The sequence below is a fragment of the Apodemus sylvaticus genome, chromosome 22 (assembly GCF_947179515.1).
Source record: "Apodemus sylvaticus chromosome 22, mApoSyl1.1, whole genome shotgun sequence".
NCBI classification, from domain to species: domain Eukaryota; kingdom Metazoa; phylum Chordata; class Mammalia; order Rodentia; family Muridae; genus Apodemus; species Apodemus sylvaticus.
Window position 1 is genome coordinate 43,875,720 of NC_067493.1, and position 16,475 is coordinate 43,892,194.

Here is a 16,475-nt window from a genome sequence, read left to right on the forward strand (position 1 = left end):
TTTCACATTTCACTGTGTAGCCCTGGCCATCCTGGAACTTGATCTGTAGACCAGCACTTGGGAGGTAGAGGCAGGAGGATCTCTGTAAACTTGAGACCAGCCTGGTATACATAGTATGTTCCAGGACGGGCAGGGCTACACAGAGAAACCCTGTCTCGAAAAAAACCAATAAAAAATAAAAAAATAAACATTTGGGCTTCAGTGGGCTCAGTCTCAGAATATGAATAACAAATATGAACAACATTTTGAAATTTTGACCTTCTCTTAGTGACAATCACATAGAAAACATAGAACCTTCTCGAATCCAAGGGCACCAGGCAGAAACGGGCCTGGAACAGTCTGGAAAGATCTAGTTCTCTGGGCTTCAGATCTGATGCCTACAATTTTCAAAAACTGTGTAGACTGTCTGCTTTCCTTGATAAATTCAGATTCGTTTTCCCAAATCGGGGAGAGATTCCCTCCTTCATAGTTTTTGTTTTAAAAATTATTAAAAACCCTTTGTTATTTCCCTTGTTATGAGATTTGCACAGTCATCCACCCTGTCACCGTGCCAAGGCAGTGAGGGCTGGGCACAGTGACCCGGCGGGGCTGAGGGGATTGAGGAGGCCAGACCACCAATGGGGTCCCAGTGTGACAGGAGCCAAAGCCCTGGGTCCCCCTAACGCGGAAAAGTCAGCGAAGACCCCCGACGAGGGGCAGCTGGTGGGTCTCCCGGTCGCGAAGCCGCAGTGCGCCTGCGCCGAGGCCCGCTCCCGCTGCGGAGATCCCAGCCGTGTTTTCGTGCCGATCACATCACACGCGTTGATCCCTCCGCAGGGGTCGCACAGGGTGGCAGCCCTGCCTTTCCACACAAAGCCCCTCACTCTCTGGACTCTACAGTCGAACCCTCCGTGAGAGGGTCTTGATCGTTTTAGCTCGTCGCTTCCGCTGCAGAGACTGGGGCCGGCGTTAAAAAGTAGTCCCTGACCGCATTTCCGCGGAGGGATCGCGGGGAGGGCGGGGCTTCCGATGACTATATAAAGAGACGCCGGGGCGCGCCGCAGCTAGTTCCGTCGAGACTGCGAGTTCCGTCTCTTTTGTGAGGACTGCCGCCACCACCGCTGGTAAGGAGAAAGCCGCCACACCCGGCGGGGGTGGGAGGCGAGAAGGGGCGAGCGGCTGCCCGCGGCCCGGACGTTTGGTTTCCGTGGCCCGCGAGAACAGGGGCTGTCCTGAGGCGGAGGACCCAGCGGCAAGATGGCGGCCAAATGGAAGCCTGAGGGGGAAGACGCGCGGCCCTGACGCGCTGAACCAGGTTGGGGGGGGGGGGAAGTAGGCCCGCGAGGCCGCTGCCGCCGGTTAGGCAGGGAACGTCACGGAGGCTGTGGGTTGGGAACTGAGTTCGGTTTGCGCGCCGTACGAGCCTCTGATGTGCGAGCTGTGGGGATTGGGCTGGCCGGAGAGGTCGGTTGATCCGGGGTTCGTCCGTTGCTAGCTACAGAAGTGCGAGTGGGACCGGAAGTGGGGAGGGCGGCCGTTCAGCCTGCCCTGCCGCCCCTATGACGTCGCGGTGTGTGTGGGCTCATAATGTAGAGTGACGCCATTTCCCTGACTTTAGCTTTCCCTCAGCTGTCGGACAGGGTTTGGGTCTCGGCCTCGGGTAGCCTCTCCAGAGTAAACAGGAGCCGGAAATCCAGAGGGGGAAAAGTGAGCCTTACGTTGGGTTTTATTTCTTGCCCTTTCCTCTTTAAGAATCTCGCTGTACAGCTGTGGCTGCTGAAGCGCTATTTAGGCAAGGCTGTCCCTTTAAACTTGAAAAATCTCAGCACCTACCACCCATGTAATGAGGTGCAAGGCCAGTGCCACCACCCCAGACTTTAATTGTTCAAACAAAATTTTGGTGTTCTTTTGGTGGGGAAGGAGGGTGGAGGTAGAATCTCACTGTCTCTGCCTGACCTCCCAGGTCAAGTGTCCTCTCAGTGTCCCCAGTGCTGCGAACAACTATATGAACGGGCTCGGACTTCAGTTTTGTAGACTACTACAAACTGGCTATATTCGGTCTGAAGCTGATTCTGGGATTTCCTAATTTTGCCCCCAAAATTCTGGGGTTTCTGACTTTTTTGGAGTGGGTCATCGTAACCCCCTTAGAGGTGTAGTGTGCATCAGGCTTTTCTGCAAACTATCAAGATAGACAGGAACCGACTTTCAGCTGTTGCATACTGAAGTCTCCACCCTGCCAATTTGGTAATACAGAAAAGGGTCACTATGCTTAGGTTTCTTGTTTGGTTTTGGTTTTTCGAGACAAGGTTTCTCTCTGTACCCCTGCCTGCCCTGGAGCTCACTCTGTAGACCAGGCTGGCCTCCAACTCAGATCCATCTACATATCATCTGCCTCCCAAGTGTTGGGATTAAAGATGTGCACCACCATTGTCTGGCGATGTGCCTATGGTTCTTAACTTTGTGGAGTCGAGTCAAGATTTTTTTATTATTCATTTCAGAGAGGGGAAATATAGAGTCTTTATAGATATATAACTTACTGTTAAGAGTAAACTAGCATTCAGTTCTTACAGATCTGTTGGTCCTACTCCACAGACATTTGTGTCATTTCCTGACCTGTGTATTATTGTTTTGTTTTCTTGTGATAGACAATGCAGATCTTTGTGAAAACCTTAACTGGCAAGACCATCACCCTGGAGGTCGAGCCCAGCGACACCATTGAGAATGTCAAGGCAAAGATCCAGGACAAGGAGGGCATCCCCCCTGACCAGCAGAGGCTGATCTTTGCAGGCAAGCAGCTGGAAGATGGTCGCACCCTGTCAGACTACAACATCCAGAAAGAGTCCACCCTGCACCTGGTCCTTCGCCTCAGGGGTGGGATGCAGATCTTTGTGAAGACCCTGACTGGCAAGACCATCACCCTGGAAGTCGAGCCCAGTGACACCATTGAGAATGTCAAGGCAAAGATCCAGGACAAGGAGGGCATCCCCCCTGACCAGCAGAGGTTGATCTTTGCAGGCAAGCAGCTGGAAGATGGTCGCACCCTGTCAGACTACAACATCCAGAAGGAATCCACTCTGCACCTGGTCCTTCGCCTCAGGGGTGGGATGCAGATCTTTGTGAAGACCCTGACTGGCAAGACCATCACCCTGGAAGTCGAACCCAGTGACACCATTGAGAATGTCAAGGCAAAGATCCAGGACAAGGAGGGCATCCCCCCTGACCAGCAGAGGCTGATCTTTGCAGGCAAGCAGCTGGAAGATGGTCGCACCCTGTCAGACTACAACATCCAGAAAGAGTCCACCCTGCACCTGGTCCTTCGCCTCAGGGGTGGGATGCAGATCTTTGTGAAGACCCTGACTGGCAAGACCATCACCCTGGAGGTCGAGCCCAGTGACACCATTGAGAATGTCAAGGCAAAGATCCAGGACAAGGAGGGCATCCCCCCTGACCAGCAGAGGCTGATCTTTGCAGGCAAGCAGCTGGAAGATGGTCGCACCCTGTCAGACTACAACATCCAGAAGGAATCCACCCTGCACCTGGTCCTTCGCCTCAGGGGTGGGATGCAGATCTTTGTGAAGACCCTGACTGGCAAGACCATCACCCTGGAGGTCGAGCCCAGCGACACCATTGAGAATGTCAAGGCAAAGATCCAGGACAAGGAGGGCATCCCCCCTGACCAGCAGAGGTTGATCTTTGCAGGCAAGCAGCTGGAAGATGGTCGCACCCTGTCAGACTACAACATCCAGAAAGAGTCCACCCTGCATCTGGTCCTTCGCCTCAGGGGTGGAATGCAGATCTTTGTGAAGACCCTGACTGGCAAGACCATCACCCTGGAGGTCGAGCCCAGTGACACCATTGAGAATGTCAAGGCAAAGATCCAGGACAAGGAGGGCATCCCCCCTGACCAGCAGAGGCTGATCTTTGCAGGCAAGCAGCTGGAAGATGGTCGCACCCTGTCAGACTACAACATCCAGAAGGAATCCACCCTGCACCTGGTCCTTCGCCTCAGGGGTGGGATGCAGATCTTTGTGAAGACCCTGACTGGCAAGACCATCACCCTGGAAGTCGAACCCAGTGACACCATTGAGAATGTCAAGGCAAAGATCCAGGACAAGGAGGGCATCCCCCCTGACCAGCAGAGGCTGATCTTTGCAGGCAAGCAGCTGGAAGATGGTCGCACCCTGTCAGACTACAACATCCAGAAAGAGTCCACCCTGCACCTGGTCCTTCGCCTCAGGGGTGGGATGCAGATCTTTGTGAAGACCCTGACTGGCAAGACCATCACCCTGGAGGTCGAGCCCAGTGACACCATTGAGAATGTCAAGGCAAAGATCCAGGACAAGGAGGGCATCCCCCCTGACCAGCAGAGGCTGATCTTTGCAGGCAAGCAGCTGGAAGATGGTCGCACCCTGTCAGACTACAACATCCAGAAGGAATCCACCCTGCACCTGGTCCTTCGCCTCAGGGGTGGGATGCAGATCTTTGTGAAGACCCTGACTGGCAAGACCATCACCCTGGAGGTCGAGCCCAGCGACACCATTGAGAATGTCAAGGCAAAGATCCAGGACAAGGAGGGCATCCCCCCTGACCAGCAGAGGTTGATCTTTGCAGGCAAGCAGCTGGAAGATGGTCGCACCCTGTCAGACTACAACATCCAGAAAGAGTCCACCCTGCATCTGGTCCTTCGCCTCAGGGGTGGAATGCAGATCTTTGTGAAGACCCTGACTGGCAAGACCATCACCCTGGAGGTCGAGCCCAGTGACACCATTGAGAATGTCAAGGCAAAGATCCAGGACAAGGAGGGCATCCCCCCTGACCAGCAGAGGCTGATCTTTGCAGGCAAGCAGCTGGAAGATGGTCGCACCCTGTCAGACTACAACATCCAGAAGGAATCCACCCTGCACCTGGTCCTTCGCCTCAGGGGTGGGATGCAGATCTTTGTGAAGACCCTGACTGGCAAGACCATCACCCTGGAGGTCGAGCCCAGCGACACCATTGAGAATGTCAAGGCAAAGATCCAGGACAAGGAGGGCATCCCCCCTGACCAGCAGAGGCTGATCTTTGCAGGCAAGCAGCTGGAAGATGGTCGCACCCTGTCAGACTACAACATCCAGAAGGAATCCACCCTGCACCTGGTCCTTCGCCTCAGGGGTGGGATGCAGATCTTTGTGAAGACCCTGACTGGCAAGACCATCACCCTGGAAGTCGAGCCCAGTGACACCATTGAGAATGTCAAGGCAAAGATCCAGGACAAGGAGGGCATCCCCCCTGACCAGCAGAGGCTGATCTTTGCAGGCAAGCAGCTGGAAGATGGTCGCACCCTGTCAGACTACAACATCCAGAAGGAATCCACCCTGCACCTGGTCCTTCGCCTCAGGGGTGGAATGCAGATCTTTGTGAAGACCCTGACTGGCAAGACCATCACCCTGGAAGTCGAGCCCAGCGATACCATTGAGAATGTCAAGGCAAAGATCCAGGACAAGGAGGGCATCCCCCCTGACCAGCAGAGGCTGATCTTTGCAGGCAAGCAGCTGGAAGATGGTCGCACCCTGTCAGACTACAACATCCAGAAGGAATCCACCCTGCACCTGGTCCTTCGCCTCAGGGGTGGGATGCAGATCTTTGTGAAGACCCTGACTGGCAAGACCATCACCCTGGAGGTCGAGCCCAGTGACACCATTGAGAATGTCAAGGCAAAGATCCAGGACAAGGAGGGCATCCCCCCTGACCAGCAGAGGCTGATCTTTGCAGGCAAGCAGCTGGAAGATGGTCGCACCCTGTCAGACTACAACATCCAGAAAGAGTCCACCCTGCACCTGGTCCTTCGCCTCAGGGGTGGGATGCAGATCTTTGTGAAGACCCTGACTGGCAAGACCATCACCCTGGAGGTCGAGCCCAGTGTTACCAACAAGAAGGTCAAACAGGAAGATAGGCGTACCTTTCTCACCACAGTATCTCGAAAGAGCCCTCCCTGTGCTTGTTCTTGGGTTTGATGGGGAAGTGTCTTAGTTTTCCCTATCTTTTAAGCTGTTAACAAGTTTCATTGCACTTTGAATAAAGTTCTTGCATTCCCCAAAGTCTTCTGAGTTCATTTTGTGTTTGGTTAATTGATTCTATTTGCATGTGTAGACTATCAAGTTTGTTTCATCAGTGTAACTATCAGGTAAGGAAAATGTTGAGATAGGGACTGTGTGGTAAGTAATGGGGTTTAAAAGTACTTTTGTTTCTCCAAGAACTATGTTTCTCACTGTGTAGCTTTGGTTGTTAATCTCCCCCCTGTAGACCAGTCTGACCTTGAACTCAGTTCTACGTGCATCCAGTGCTTCCATAAAAGGTATTTGCCACCACTGCTACCCTGTGTTTTTTATGGTTTTTTTGTTTGTTTGTTTGTTTTGTTTTTTGTTTTTTTGGATTTGGTTTTTTCCAGACAGAGTTTCTCTGTGTAGCCCTGGCTGTCCTGGAACTCACTCTAGACCAGACTGGCCTCAAACTCAAATCCGCCTGCCTCTGCTTCCCAGAGTGCTGGGATTACAGGGGTGCGCCACCACCGCCTGGCTTTTTTAAGGTTTTTAAACTTTTTTTTCTTTTCTTTTCTCTTTTATTTTTTTGGTTTTTCGAGACAGGGTTTCTCTGTGTAGCCCTGGCTGTCCTGGAACTCACTCTGTAGACCAGGCTGGCCTCGAACTCAGAAGAACTCAGAAATCCGCCTGCCTCTGCCTCACAAGTGCTGGGATTAAAGGCGTGCGCCACCCCTGCCCGGCATTAAACTTTTTTTTTAAAGTTGTTAAGGTGTTGGTATTTAACCTATATGTAGTTATGAAGGAGATCAACAGAGGGTGTTTAGCCCCCTGTTTGAACCACCATGTGAGAGTTCTAGGCGAGTCAAGGCTGTAGTGAGACCTGTCACACACAAAATTTGTTTCCCCAGGTTCTGTGATTACAGTTAAAGTCCTTGTAAGGATTGACCTGAATGTGCCCAAGTGTGTCTAGTCAGGTTATGTGTGTTGTGATTGGCCTGGAGAGGTGATTCAGAGGTTGGCGTGCTGTTCTTATAAGTGACATTGTGCCTCACTGCCACTTGTTCAGAGTGGCCCAATAACTCTAGCCTTAGTATGCATCTCCACTAAGGATTTAGAGTATACATAATAGTCATTTCATTAAAACTGACAGTGAAAAAATGAGTAATTTGTCTTGGCTGTCCTGGAACTTGTGCCACCAAGGCAAACAGACTGGCTTGATGTGTCTATTCTGTATGGAAAGTGCAGGGCATCCCATGAAGATAATCCTGGACTTTAGAAGAAATGCTTGCTTCTGAGTAGTAAGTTAGAGCTGTTTGGGCAACATGATGCATCACAGGCAGCATATGGTCTGGTGACCCTGTCTAGTGTGATACTAAGATTTTTTATTTTTTGGAATGGCTTTGAATAATGAAATAACCAGCCTTAGCCATGTAAGCACATGATCTGCAGTGGAGCTAAAATTCACCTCAATTTTTAAGTTCTAGTTTTGTTTAGTGAGAACACATGATGTGTAGTCCAGACTAGCTTTGAACTTGTATGTTACTGCCTCAACCTCCCTAATGTCAGAATTACAAGCTCAGAGGTTTCAGAGGAAAAACGCACTGGGTTTTACCAAAGGACCAAGGTTCAATTTCTTGTACCCATATCACAGATCATTTGTCACTCCAGTTCTAGAGGATCCCATACCCTCTGGGCTTCTGGGCAGTAGGCAGGCAAAACAAAGGCATAGCCTGGTTGGGGTGTGTGTGTGTTTAGTTCCCAGTAGAGGCAGGCAAATTTAAGGCTGACCTGGTGTTTAAGAATGAATTCCAGGACAGCCAGGGCTACACTGAGCAACCATTAAAATTAGAAGCATGGTTGCCATGCTCAACTAAGAAACTTTAGATTTATTCATGTCTAAATAATTCCTATTCTCTAACCCTTAGCCAAGGGTTCCACCACAATTGAAATTAAACAATGCCCACTGGATTATCGTAGGTAAGAGGTGTCAACCACTCCCCAAATCTGCCTATATTCTGTTGGTCTACATGTGTGAAGATTGGAATCAAGTTTTAACATTACGGTTGGTACCCAAAGCTCCGTCAGGTCTGGCAGCAAGCACTGGCTGACTTGTTGCTCATAGAATTTGAATATATGCTACTTGTCTTAAATATTCAGCTTACTATATAATGGGAACAAGGCAGTCCTTGCTTTTGGCTGTGCTCCTACTTCATTATGTTAAGCTTCATGCACACACAGGTCCTCAGAGACACTGGGAGAACTCTAGGCTATACACTGACCACGCCATATTTTCACTAAAGATACCAGTATTGTCAGGTTTAATAGTCTTTCATCATATGCAAAGGGAAGAAATTCCTTTTCTCAAAAACAGGAAGCCAGGGTAACAACAGAACTGGACTGCCAGGAGCTTGTTAAGAGCTGCTCTGCTTCCCAGAGTATAATGAATAGAGTGTAAAGCACATAGTTTTGCTTCACACTGGGAACCAAGTTCACTCACAGAGGTGGGGTTGAATCAAAGTACAAGGCCTGAGTAGTGTGTATACTAACACTAGCCACTTGTAACCTCAAGCTCTAAGGGGAGCCAACAGCAGGCCTCTGAAAAATGTTCTGGACTTTGAGCTGGCCAGTCCTGGCAAGCAATACTCTCCTCCCCAAAGAGGGCACCACTGGGCTACATGTAGGTTTAGTAATGAAGGCTGCAGTGCCTCCAAGAGGTTGCAGTTGGTTATGCAATTGCTGTTCAGCCTTTAGCCAAGGGTTCCACCAGAGTTGAAATTCAACCACAATACCCACTGGATTATACCAGGTAAAAAGTCTCAGCCACTCCACAAGTCTGCCCGCATTGAATAAAGCCTCCTACCATTATCCTTCACCTCTTTACCCAACTTGTCCTTTTTCCTGAAGCTACTGCTTCTACTTAGGCCCCATTTCCCCCCCAACCCCACAGGGTATACCTTGTAACCCAGGCTAACCTTGAACCTCATGTCTCAGTGTTGTGTAGGACTGTCTTAAAGCCACACTGCCACCATCTTCATCAAATCAGCTGTGCCATCTTGCAAAATATTTTAGCAGGATTTGTTGATTATTGGTATTGCTTTGTAGGAGAGGCAGGGAGGGTCATGAGACCCTCAATTGAATATCCAGCCAGTTCTCCCAAACAGCTAACTGCAACTTTCTTATAACTACATAGTCTCCGGAAGGGGCTAGAGAAAAGGCAAAAAAGGACTAGGAGAGGCAGGCTTCATCTATGTGACCACAGGGAAGTCATCATGTTGGGTACAGACTTGGGTACAGTATCATTGCAGTCACCCTCGCTTCTGCTGCTAAACCCTCACACATGCTCTAAAAGTAAGCCAATAAACTCATTAGTTTCAGTGAGCAAACATTGGTGGACTCAAACCAACATGTGTCCTTGGGATCTTAGGAGGGGGTGGGGGAGATGTGGCTTCTATCTCCCCCAAGGGAAGGAATTTTAACAACACTTGAGATATTGGGTGTTGAGAGTCTATTAGCCGGGCAGTGGTGGTACACGCCCTTAATCCCAGCACTTGGGAGGCAGAGGCAGGGGCAGGTGGGTTTCTGAGTTCGAGGCCAGCCTGGTCTACAGAATGAGTTCCAGGACATGGCTGGAACATGGCTTAACATTTGGTAGTCACCCATAGTGACAGCAACAGTTGTAGCTCTAGGTGGCTCAGGTGCTAAGGGAAGGACTGCAAAAGTAAATAGCCTCAGAGGATGGAGCAGAGACCAGATGCTGGGAGGGAGAGAGCTTGAGGGTAGATCAGAGTTAGGAGACCTTTTCTTTTCTTTTCTTTTCTTTTCTTTTCTTTTCTTTTCTTTTCTTTTCTTTTCTTTTCTTTTCTTTCTCTTCCTTCCTTCCTTCCTTCCTTCCTTTCTTTTTCTTTTTTCTTTCTCTCTTTCTCTCTTTCTCTTTCTTTCTTTCTCTTTCTCTCTTTTTTGGTTTTTGGTTTTTTTTTTTTTTTTGGATTTGGGTTTTCCAAGACAGGTAGCCCTGGCTGTCCTGGAACTCACTCTGTAGACCAGGCTGGCCTCGAACTCAGAAATCTGTCTGCCTCTGCCTCCCAGAGTGCTGGGATTACAGGCTTGCACCACCGCCCAGCAAGACCTGACTTTCAAAAGGGGCCAAGTGTCTTGTGTGGAGCAGGGCCCATACACTGACTTTCTGCTGTAGTGCTTGGAATGGCCTTGCACAGACTGAGAGTTTGAAAATTCATGGAATTGATTGATTGATTGATTGATTGATCCTGCATCTGGCACTGGAAACTCTGAGTGAGCACCAGGTACTTTGAAGAATGATGATCTCAGGCTGAGGCCCAGAGTGTAGAGCGCTAGTAATAAAGCCATGAGGCACAGGATTCTATCTCCTGCACAGCATAAGTGGGCCCTGTGGTGAAGGCCTGCAATTCCAGAGAGGAGGCAGAGGCTGGAGGTTTGAGGACAACTGGACCACACTAGACCCTATATCATCACTAATAACTTATCGAGACTGTCTTTTGTCCAAAGTATATGCAATTAACATATTTTCTCCTAGTAGGGTTTATTTTGTGGTTGTTCAACCAAAGCTTTGTTGAGCTGCTACTCAAAGGCTGCTCCAGTAGAGGAAAATCAAAACACAGAGATCCAAATCTGCTCTGTGATGGCATTTGAAGCTCCTGTCTGTTTTCACTGATACAGCTGGTCTGTTGGAGATGTGCCATGCAGACACAAGTGCCCAGAAAAATTAAAGGTGTTACCTCTTTCCTGAGACTTCTGGAGGTGGAAACTTAAGCTGACTTTTTCCCCCTCGTTATTCTTTCTCCTCTGTGTTAACATTAGTTTTGGTAGGAGATGAAGATTAAGATACATCTGTCTCTCCCTTAAAGATGATCATTGAAAACCAAGACTCAGGTTGGAGGAGGGGCACAGTAAGCTCAGCACTGAGGAGGTAGAAAGGAGGGCCACCAGTTTATACCATCTAGGCTACGAAATGAGATCCTGTCTCAAATACCTAAAACATCAAACAAAACAAAAGATTCAGAGGAGCCAGGTACAGTGACACACATCCTTAAAACCTGTGATCTCTGAATTTAAGGCCAGCCTAGTCCACATAACAAGTTCCAGGCCAGCTAGGACTACATAGTGAGGGCTTGTTAAAATAAATAGTGGAGGAAAGGGGCTGGAGAACTGCTCAGCAGTTGAAACTATTTCCTGCTCTTGCCTAGGACTTAAGTTCAGTTCCTAGCACCCACATCAATGGCTCACAATGTCTTGTAACATGAGTTCTAAGAGATCCAACTCTCTTTCTGAACTCCATAAGTACTGCAATCAGGGCACAAACACATCATTTAAGATCATAAAGCAAGGTGTTTGGCTACATACCTTTAATCCCACCACTCAAGAGGCAGAGATAGGAGGATCTTTTTGAATTATAGGCCAGCATGGTCTACATGGACTACATAGAAAGGTCCTATCTCATTAAAAGAAAGAGAATAAATAAATCTTTAAACAAATGTGCAGAAGAGAGCTGGTAAGATGGCTCAGCTGCTAAGCAAGTCTGGTGATCAAAATTTTTTCCCTGATACCATGTAAAGGTGAGAACCTTTACCATGTAGAACACTATAAAGCTGACCTCTGACTTTTACATGTATACTGTGGCAAGCACACCCCCCCCCCACACACACACGTACACACATATCATGCATATGTTGGTATTCTGTCTAAGCGCCACCCCACACTTACCTGGCAATAGCCAGGTATGCCCCGCCCCATAGACCTGGCCCACTATAAAAGGGGCTGCTTGCCCCTCCTCTCTGTTTTTGCTCTTTGCTCTCTCATCTCTCTGCCCCTTGGGCTCCACCCCCCCCCCCACGTGCTCATGGCCAGCCTCCACTTCTCTCTTCTCTCTCTCTCTCTGCCTTTCTCTACCACTAACTCCCATCCTCTACCCTGAATAAACTCTATTCTATACCATGTCTGTGTGCATGTGGTCCCTCAGGGGGAAGAGGTGCTGGGGCAAGGGCCCGCCTGGGTACCGCCTTCCCCCACACCACCGTACCACACCCCCTTAACCCTCAATTCTCTCTTTTTAAGCCCCTTCAGCATACATACAATGTATTTTAGATGTGCAGCTGGTTGCATCTGCAGACTGTGCCCTCTATAGAACCTGCATGACAGTCTGCCTTCATCATGTTTGCCTCTCGGAAATCCCAATCTCAGTTTCCCTCCCTGCTGCTTTTGGGGGTTTCTAAGGAACTTTTCACTTGTCATTCTGCCAGCTGACTGCCCAGAACAGAAAGTGACTTCATTAGTACTAAATACTTAGTTATGTTTCTAGTACCAGGCACCATTTTCCTCTTTTCAGCAGGCCTTAAGTACAGTTAGAGAACAGTGGGTTACTATCAAGATATATGTGCTACTACTGCACTTCTATGTGGTCCTCCCTTCTCCCTTGGGGTCCTTGGCCACCAGCCCACAAGGACAAATGGAGCAGAGTAGACAGGGTTTCAGAGTGCCTCTAAGTACAAACAGAAATGATAATATTCTAGGATTATCTTCTGGATGACAGATCAACTTTATTTGTAACCGCCTGTGGCTAAGGGAACCAAGGTCACCTGGAAGGAAAGCTGGGTATGAAATAAAAGGACAGGCGGGCAATAAAGAACCAAGACAAAGTGTTTCTGATCAAGGCTCGATATTTAATGGGGAGCTCCAAATTTAAAGGTGGGGGAAAACCCTTCTCCCAAAGGCTGGGAACTCATCCACAAAACCCCGGTTTGGTTGCTCAGCAGGTGGTTGGCTCCTCTCAGGAAACTGCAGGTCCTTGAAGAACAATGGACTTCACCTTGGTCCAAGAGATCCACCCTAGGTAAGAAGTAGTGGCTAGCTTCGTGGTCTGAAATTCCCGCTCGCTCAAAGGCTGCGGGGGAGGGCACGTTTATTGGGAGTGAATATAGGGTTATATAGTTTTGAGGAGGGATGGAAGGAGCTTCACCTGTAATCTAACCAAGGCTACATGACACTCCGAAGGTAGAGGGTGTGGGAGTTTTGAGCTCCCCAGTCAAGGTCAGAGAAGGAGAAGACCTGCTGACAAAGGGAGTCTGCCTTTTTTTTTTCTGAGCTTGGGCTTCCCAGTGATGTCAGACTTCAACCTTAGCAGCAGAGTGTCCCAATACTCTTCTAGTTATTATGCCGTGAATGCCATGATAGTCATCGATGTGGTTCTTGGGCGTCATAGCTGGGCAGAACTGTTGGTTGCTGCCCTCTTTTGGAAGCTTCTATGTCATCTTCTGGAACCATAAAAGCTAGCTCTCAGGGAAGGGACATTCAGATCAGTTCCAGCTCAGGGGTCTCTGGGCTGTGTTATTTCTTAAGTGTTTGGTGTCTTCAGCAATAGGGCATTAGTTTCCATTTCTGGGGGACAACCAAGTACAACAGCTATAGGATGTATGTTTTGGACAACTCTCACCAACAAACAACTCAAAAGAGGGCTTCTCATGCTTGGTATTGAAGGTTTTGTTAAATGGTCTTCTTTCTTCTAGGTTCTGCCCAACAGTTAACTAGCAACAACAGTCAGGTACAAGCCTGGCTTGCTATAAAAGAACTGTTTGGCCTCTCTCTCTCTCTCTCTCTCTCTCTCTCTCTCTCTCTCTCTCTTGCTTTCTCTGACACCTCCTCTGACCTGCCCCCCTCTCCCCCACCGCCATCCTTCTCTGTCCTTTCTCTTTCTCTTCCTCTACTCCCTTCTCAGCCCTCCTTCTCATGCCCCTAAATAAACTTCACCCGTCATATGACTTATCCTTCAGTGAGTGACACCTCGGCTTGGGACTCCTAGGGCACCCCGTCTGCCACATCACACTGCATTTTACAAAACACATCACTTTGGCTTTTGGGCAGAGTACCATTAGCCTAGATGAGAAAAGTTCATTAAAACTATATATGAATATTTTATACATGGAGTTACTTGTATTATATTTTGTTGATTTATTGTTTTCGGCAAGTAGTTAATAGTCTGATTCCTTGTGGGTTTTTCAGACATCCTTCTCAATACTTTACCCATCTCAGTTCTCCTTTTGTGTTGACCTCTCTCCCCCTCTGTAAAGAGCCCTTCCTTTCCCATTTTCTCTATCAGATCATTTATATCCTGCTCTCCACTCGAAGAATTCTTAGATTTTATTTATTTATTTTATATATGTGATAAGTACACTGTAGCTGTCTTTGGACACACCAGAAGAGGGCATCAGATCCCATTACGGATGGTTGTGAGCCACCATGCAGTTGCTGGGAATTGAACTCAGGACCTTCAGAAGAACAGTCAGTGCTCTTTACCGCTGAGCCATCTCTCTCCAGCCCCCACTCTAAGAATTCTTAAGTGCCTTGCATCGGGCTTCACAGTTTGCTTAGCAGGAGACACAGATTGTGGGATCATATTCTTGTGGGAAGGCAAAAGCGTTAAGGCACCAGTCAAGTATCATCTGTTCTTCCCTGAGGTGGATTTAGGCAAGCAGCCACACACACGTGGTCCTGCAAAGAGGCTTTGGATAAACAGGGAGGACACCCCTGACTGAGTCCTCCCTTGACAGACTGGTGACAGTTGACTGATATCCACCCCTCCGGACCCCAGATGGCTGGCTTCTGCAGGCTGACTGCTCAGCAACAACCATAACTCTGTTCCCTCATGCGAGGCCGTTTCCTCTGTGCATTGGGGAAAGCACCTAGCTTTTACCACAGAGCAGAGGAGAGAAGAGAAGCAACAGTCTTGAACCAGCTGAGTTCACTGAAATCCCACCAGGCCCTTAACAGTTAGACTCTGCGCCTATATGTACATCAGGGAAGTGTTTTGTTTTTTGTTTTTTCAAGACAGGGTTTCTCTGTGTAGCCGTGGCTGTCCTGGAACTCGCTTTGTAGACCAGGCTGGCCTCGAACTCAGAAATCTGCCTGCCTCTGCCTTTGCCAGAGAAACCCTGTCAAAAAACCCCAAATATATATATATATATTTGGTTATATATATATATATATAATTAACCTAATATATATATATATTAGGGCTTTGGTGGCTTTCTTCCCCCCCCCCTCTCTCTTTCCTCTCCCTGTCCATTTGGCTCTCTGCCTCCTGTTGTCACCCTCCCCCCTCGCCCCCTTTCTTTCTGAGACAGACCCTAAATATTTAGCCCTGACTGGCCTGGAACTCAAGGGTTCTTGCCTCTGTCAAGTTCCAGGATTTAAAGTGTACATCAAGAAGCTAGAGAGATGGCTGTGTGGTCAAAAACATTGGCTGCGCAGGGCAGTGGTGGTGCACACCTTTAGTCCCAGCACTTGGGAGGCAGAGGCAGGTGGATTTCTGAGTTTGAGGCTAGCCTGATCTACACAGTGAGTTTCCAGGACAGCCAGGGTTACACATAGAAACCATATGTCAAAAAACCAAAACCAAGGGGCTGGAGAGGTGGCTCAGTGGTTAAGAACACCGACTGCTCTTCTGAAGGTCCTGAGTTCAATTCCCAGCAACCACATGGTGGCTCACAACCACCCTTAACAAGATCTGACTCCCTGGAGTGTCTGAAGACAGCTACAGTGTACTTACATATAATAAATAAATAAATCTTAAAACAAAACAAAACCAACCAACCAACCAACCAAACAAACAAAAAACCCAACGCTGGCTGCTCTTGCATGTTAATTAAGTTCAGTTCCCTGCACTTACACGGCGACTCCTGCTCTAGGGAAATCACACCGTCTCCTAACCTCTGTCAGCAACAGGCAAGCACGTGGAGCACGGATACACATACAGGCGAAACACATTAAAACATGAATATAAACACATGCCTGGGCACATCTGGCAATTTTCTTGTTCTGTCCCTAGGTGTTCGAAGGTGGCTGCCACAGCTCTGGAGATCACACAAGAGGAAGGAGTGGGAGGGTGAGATCAACCCCATGGGTTTCTTTTTTAAGTTTTATAGTCGAACTGAAACAAAGCCTTTCTGCATATGAGTACGGTGGCTGCAGAGGCTGTAGACGGCATCGGTTCCCCACAACTAGAGCTACAAACAGTTGGGGGCCACCCCATGGGTACTGGGGACTGAATCTGGGTCCTCTGGGAGAGCAGCTAGTGCTCTTAATTGCTCGATGGTCTCTCCAGTGCTCATATCTGTGTCTTTTATGGAGAAAACACAGGCCTTCACATCCATCTCAGGTCTGATCTGTCCTTAGTGGTATCAATCAGAACCAGGACAAGCTCTTTCCGTAGCAACAGAGATGACAGGGAAGATAGGGTGGGGTTTGTTGATGGACCCCCCCCCCCCCAAACTGGTCAAGTCTGCACCGCTATGCTGCCCCCTTCAAGGCTTCAAATAGAACGATTTTTGATTATAAGGACCTGGCCAATGCATTGTGGGATATTCAATAGTAATCTTCACGTCCGTCCCCGAGGTGCTAGTAAACTTTACTGTAACTGTTAACACGTCTCTGGACAGTTGGAAGTCG

The 16,475-nt window shown here is 48.6% G+C and overlaps 1 protein-coding gene across 16 annotated transcripts; it reads left to right on the top strand.

Moving 5' to 3' along the window:
* Positions 1-1,001: 1,001 nt before the first annotated feature.
* Ubc (ubiquitin C) lies at positions 1,002-6,056 on the top strand. Of its 16 annotated transcripts, none has more exons than XM_052168904.1 (3): positions 1,002-1,103; positions 2,625-5,411; positions 5,640-6,056. In XM_052168904.1, exons 2-3 carry the CDS (start codon positions 2,628-2,630, stop codon positions 5,970-5,972), a joined length of 3,117 nt encoding a protein of 1,038 aa, XP_052024864.1. In that variant the 5' UTR covers positions 1,002-1,103; positions 2,625-2,627; the 3' UTR covers positions 5,973-6,056. The 16 variants fall into 16 exon arrangements, with proteins under 16 accessions (XP_052024864.1, XP_052024873.1, XP_052024870.1 ...); XM_052168913.1 differs by having other exon boundaries at positions 2,625-5,339; positions 5,796-6,056; XM_052168910.1 differs by having other exon boundaries at positions 2,625-4,655; positions 4,884-6,056.
* The last annotated feature ends 10,419 nt before the right edge of the window (positions 6,057-16,475 follow it).

Excerpts from the sequence above, each read along its gene's own strand:
- Ubc (XM_052168900.1), top strand. The coding sequence starts at position 2,628 with ATGCAGATCTTTGTGAAAACCTTAACTGGCAAGACCATCACCCTGGAG.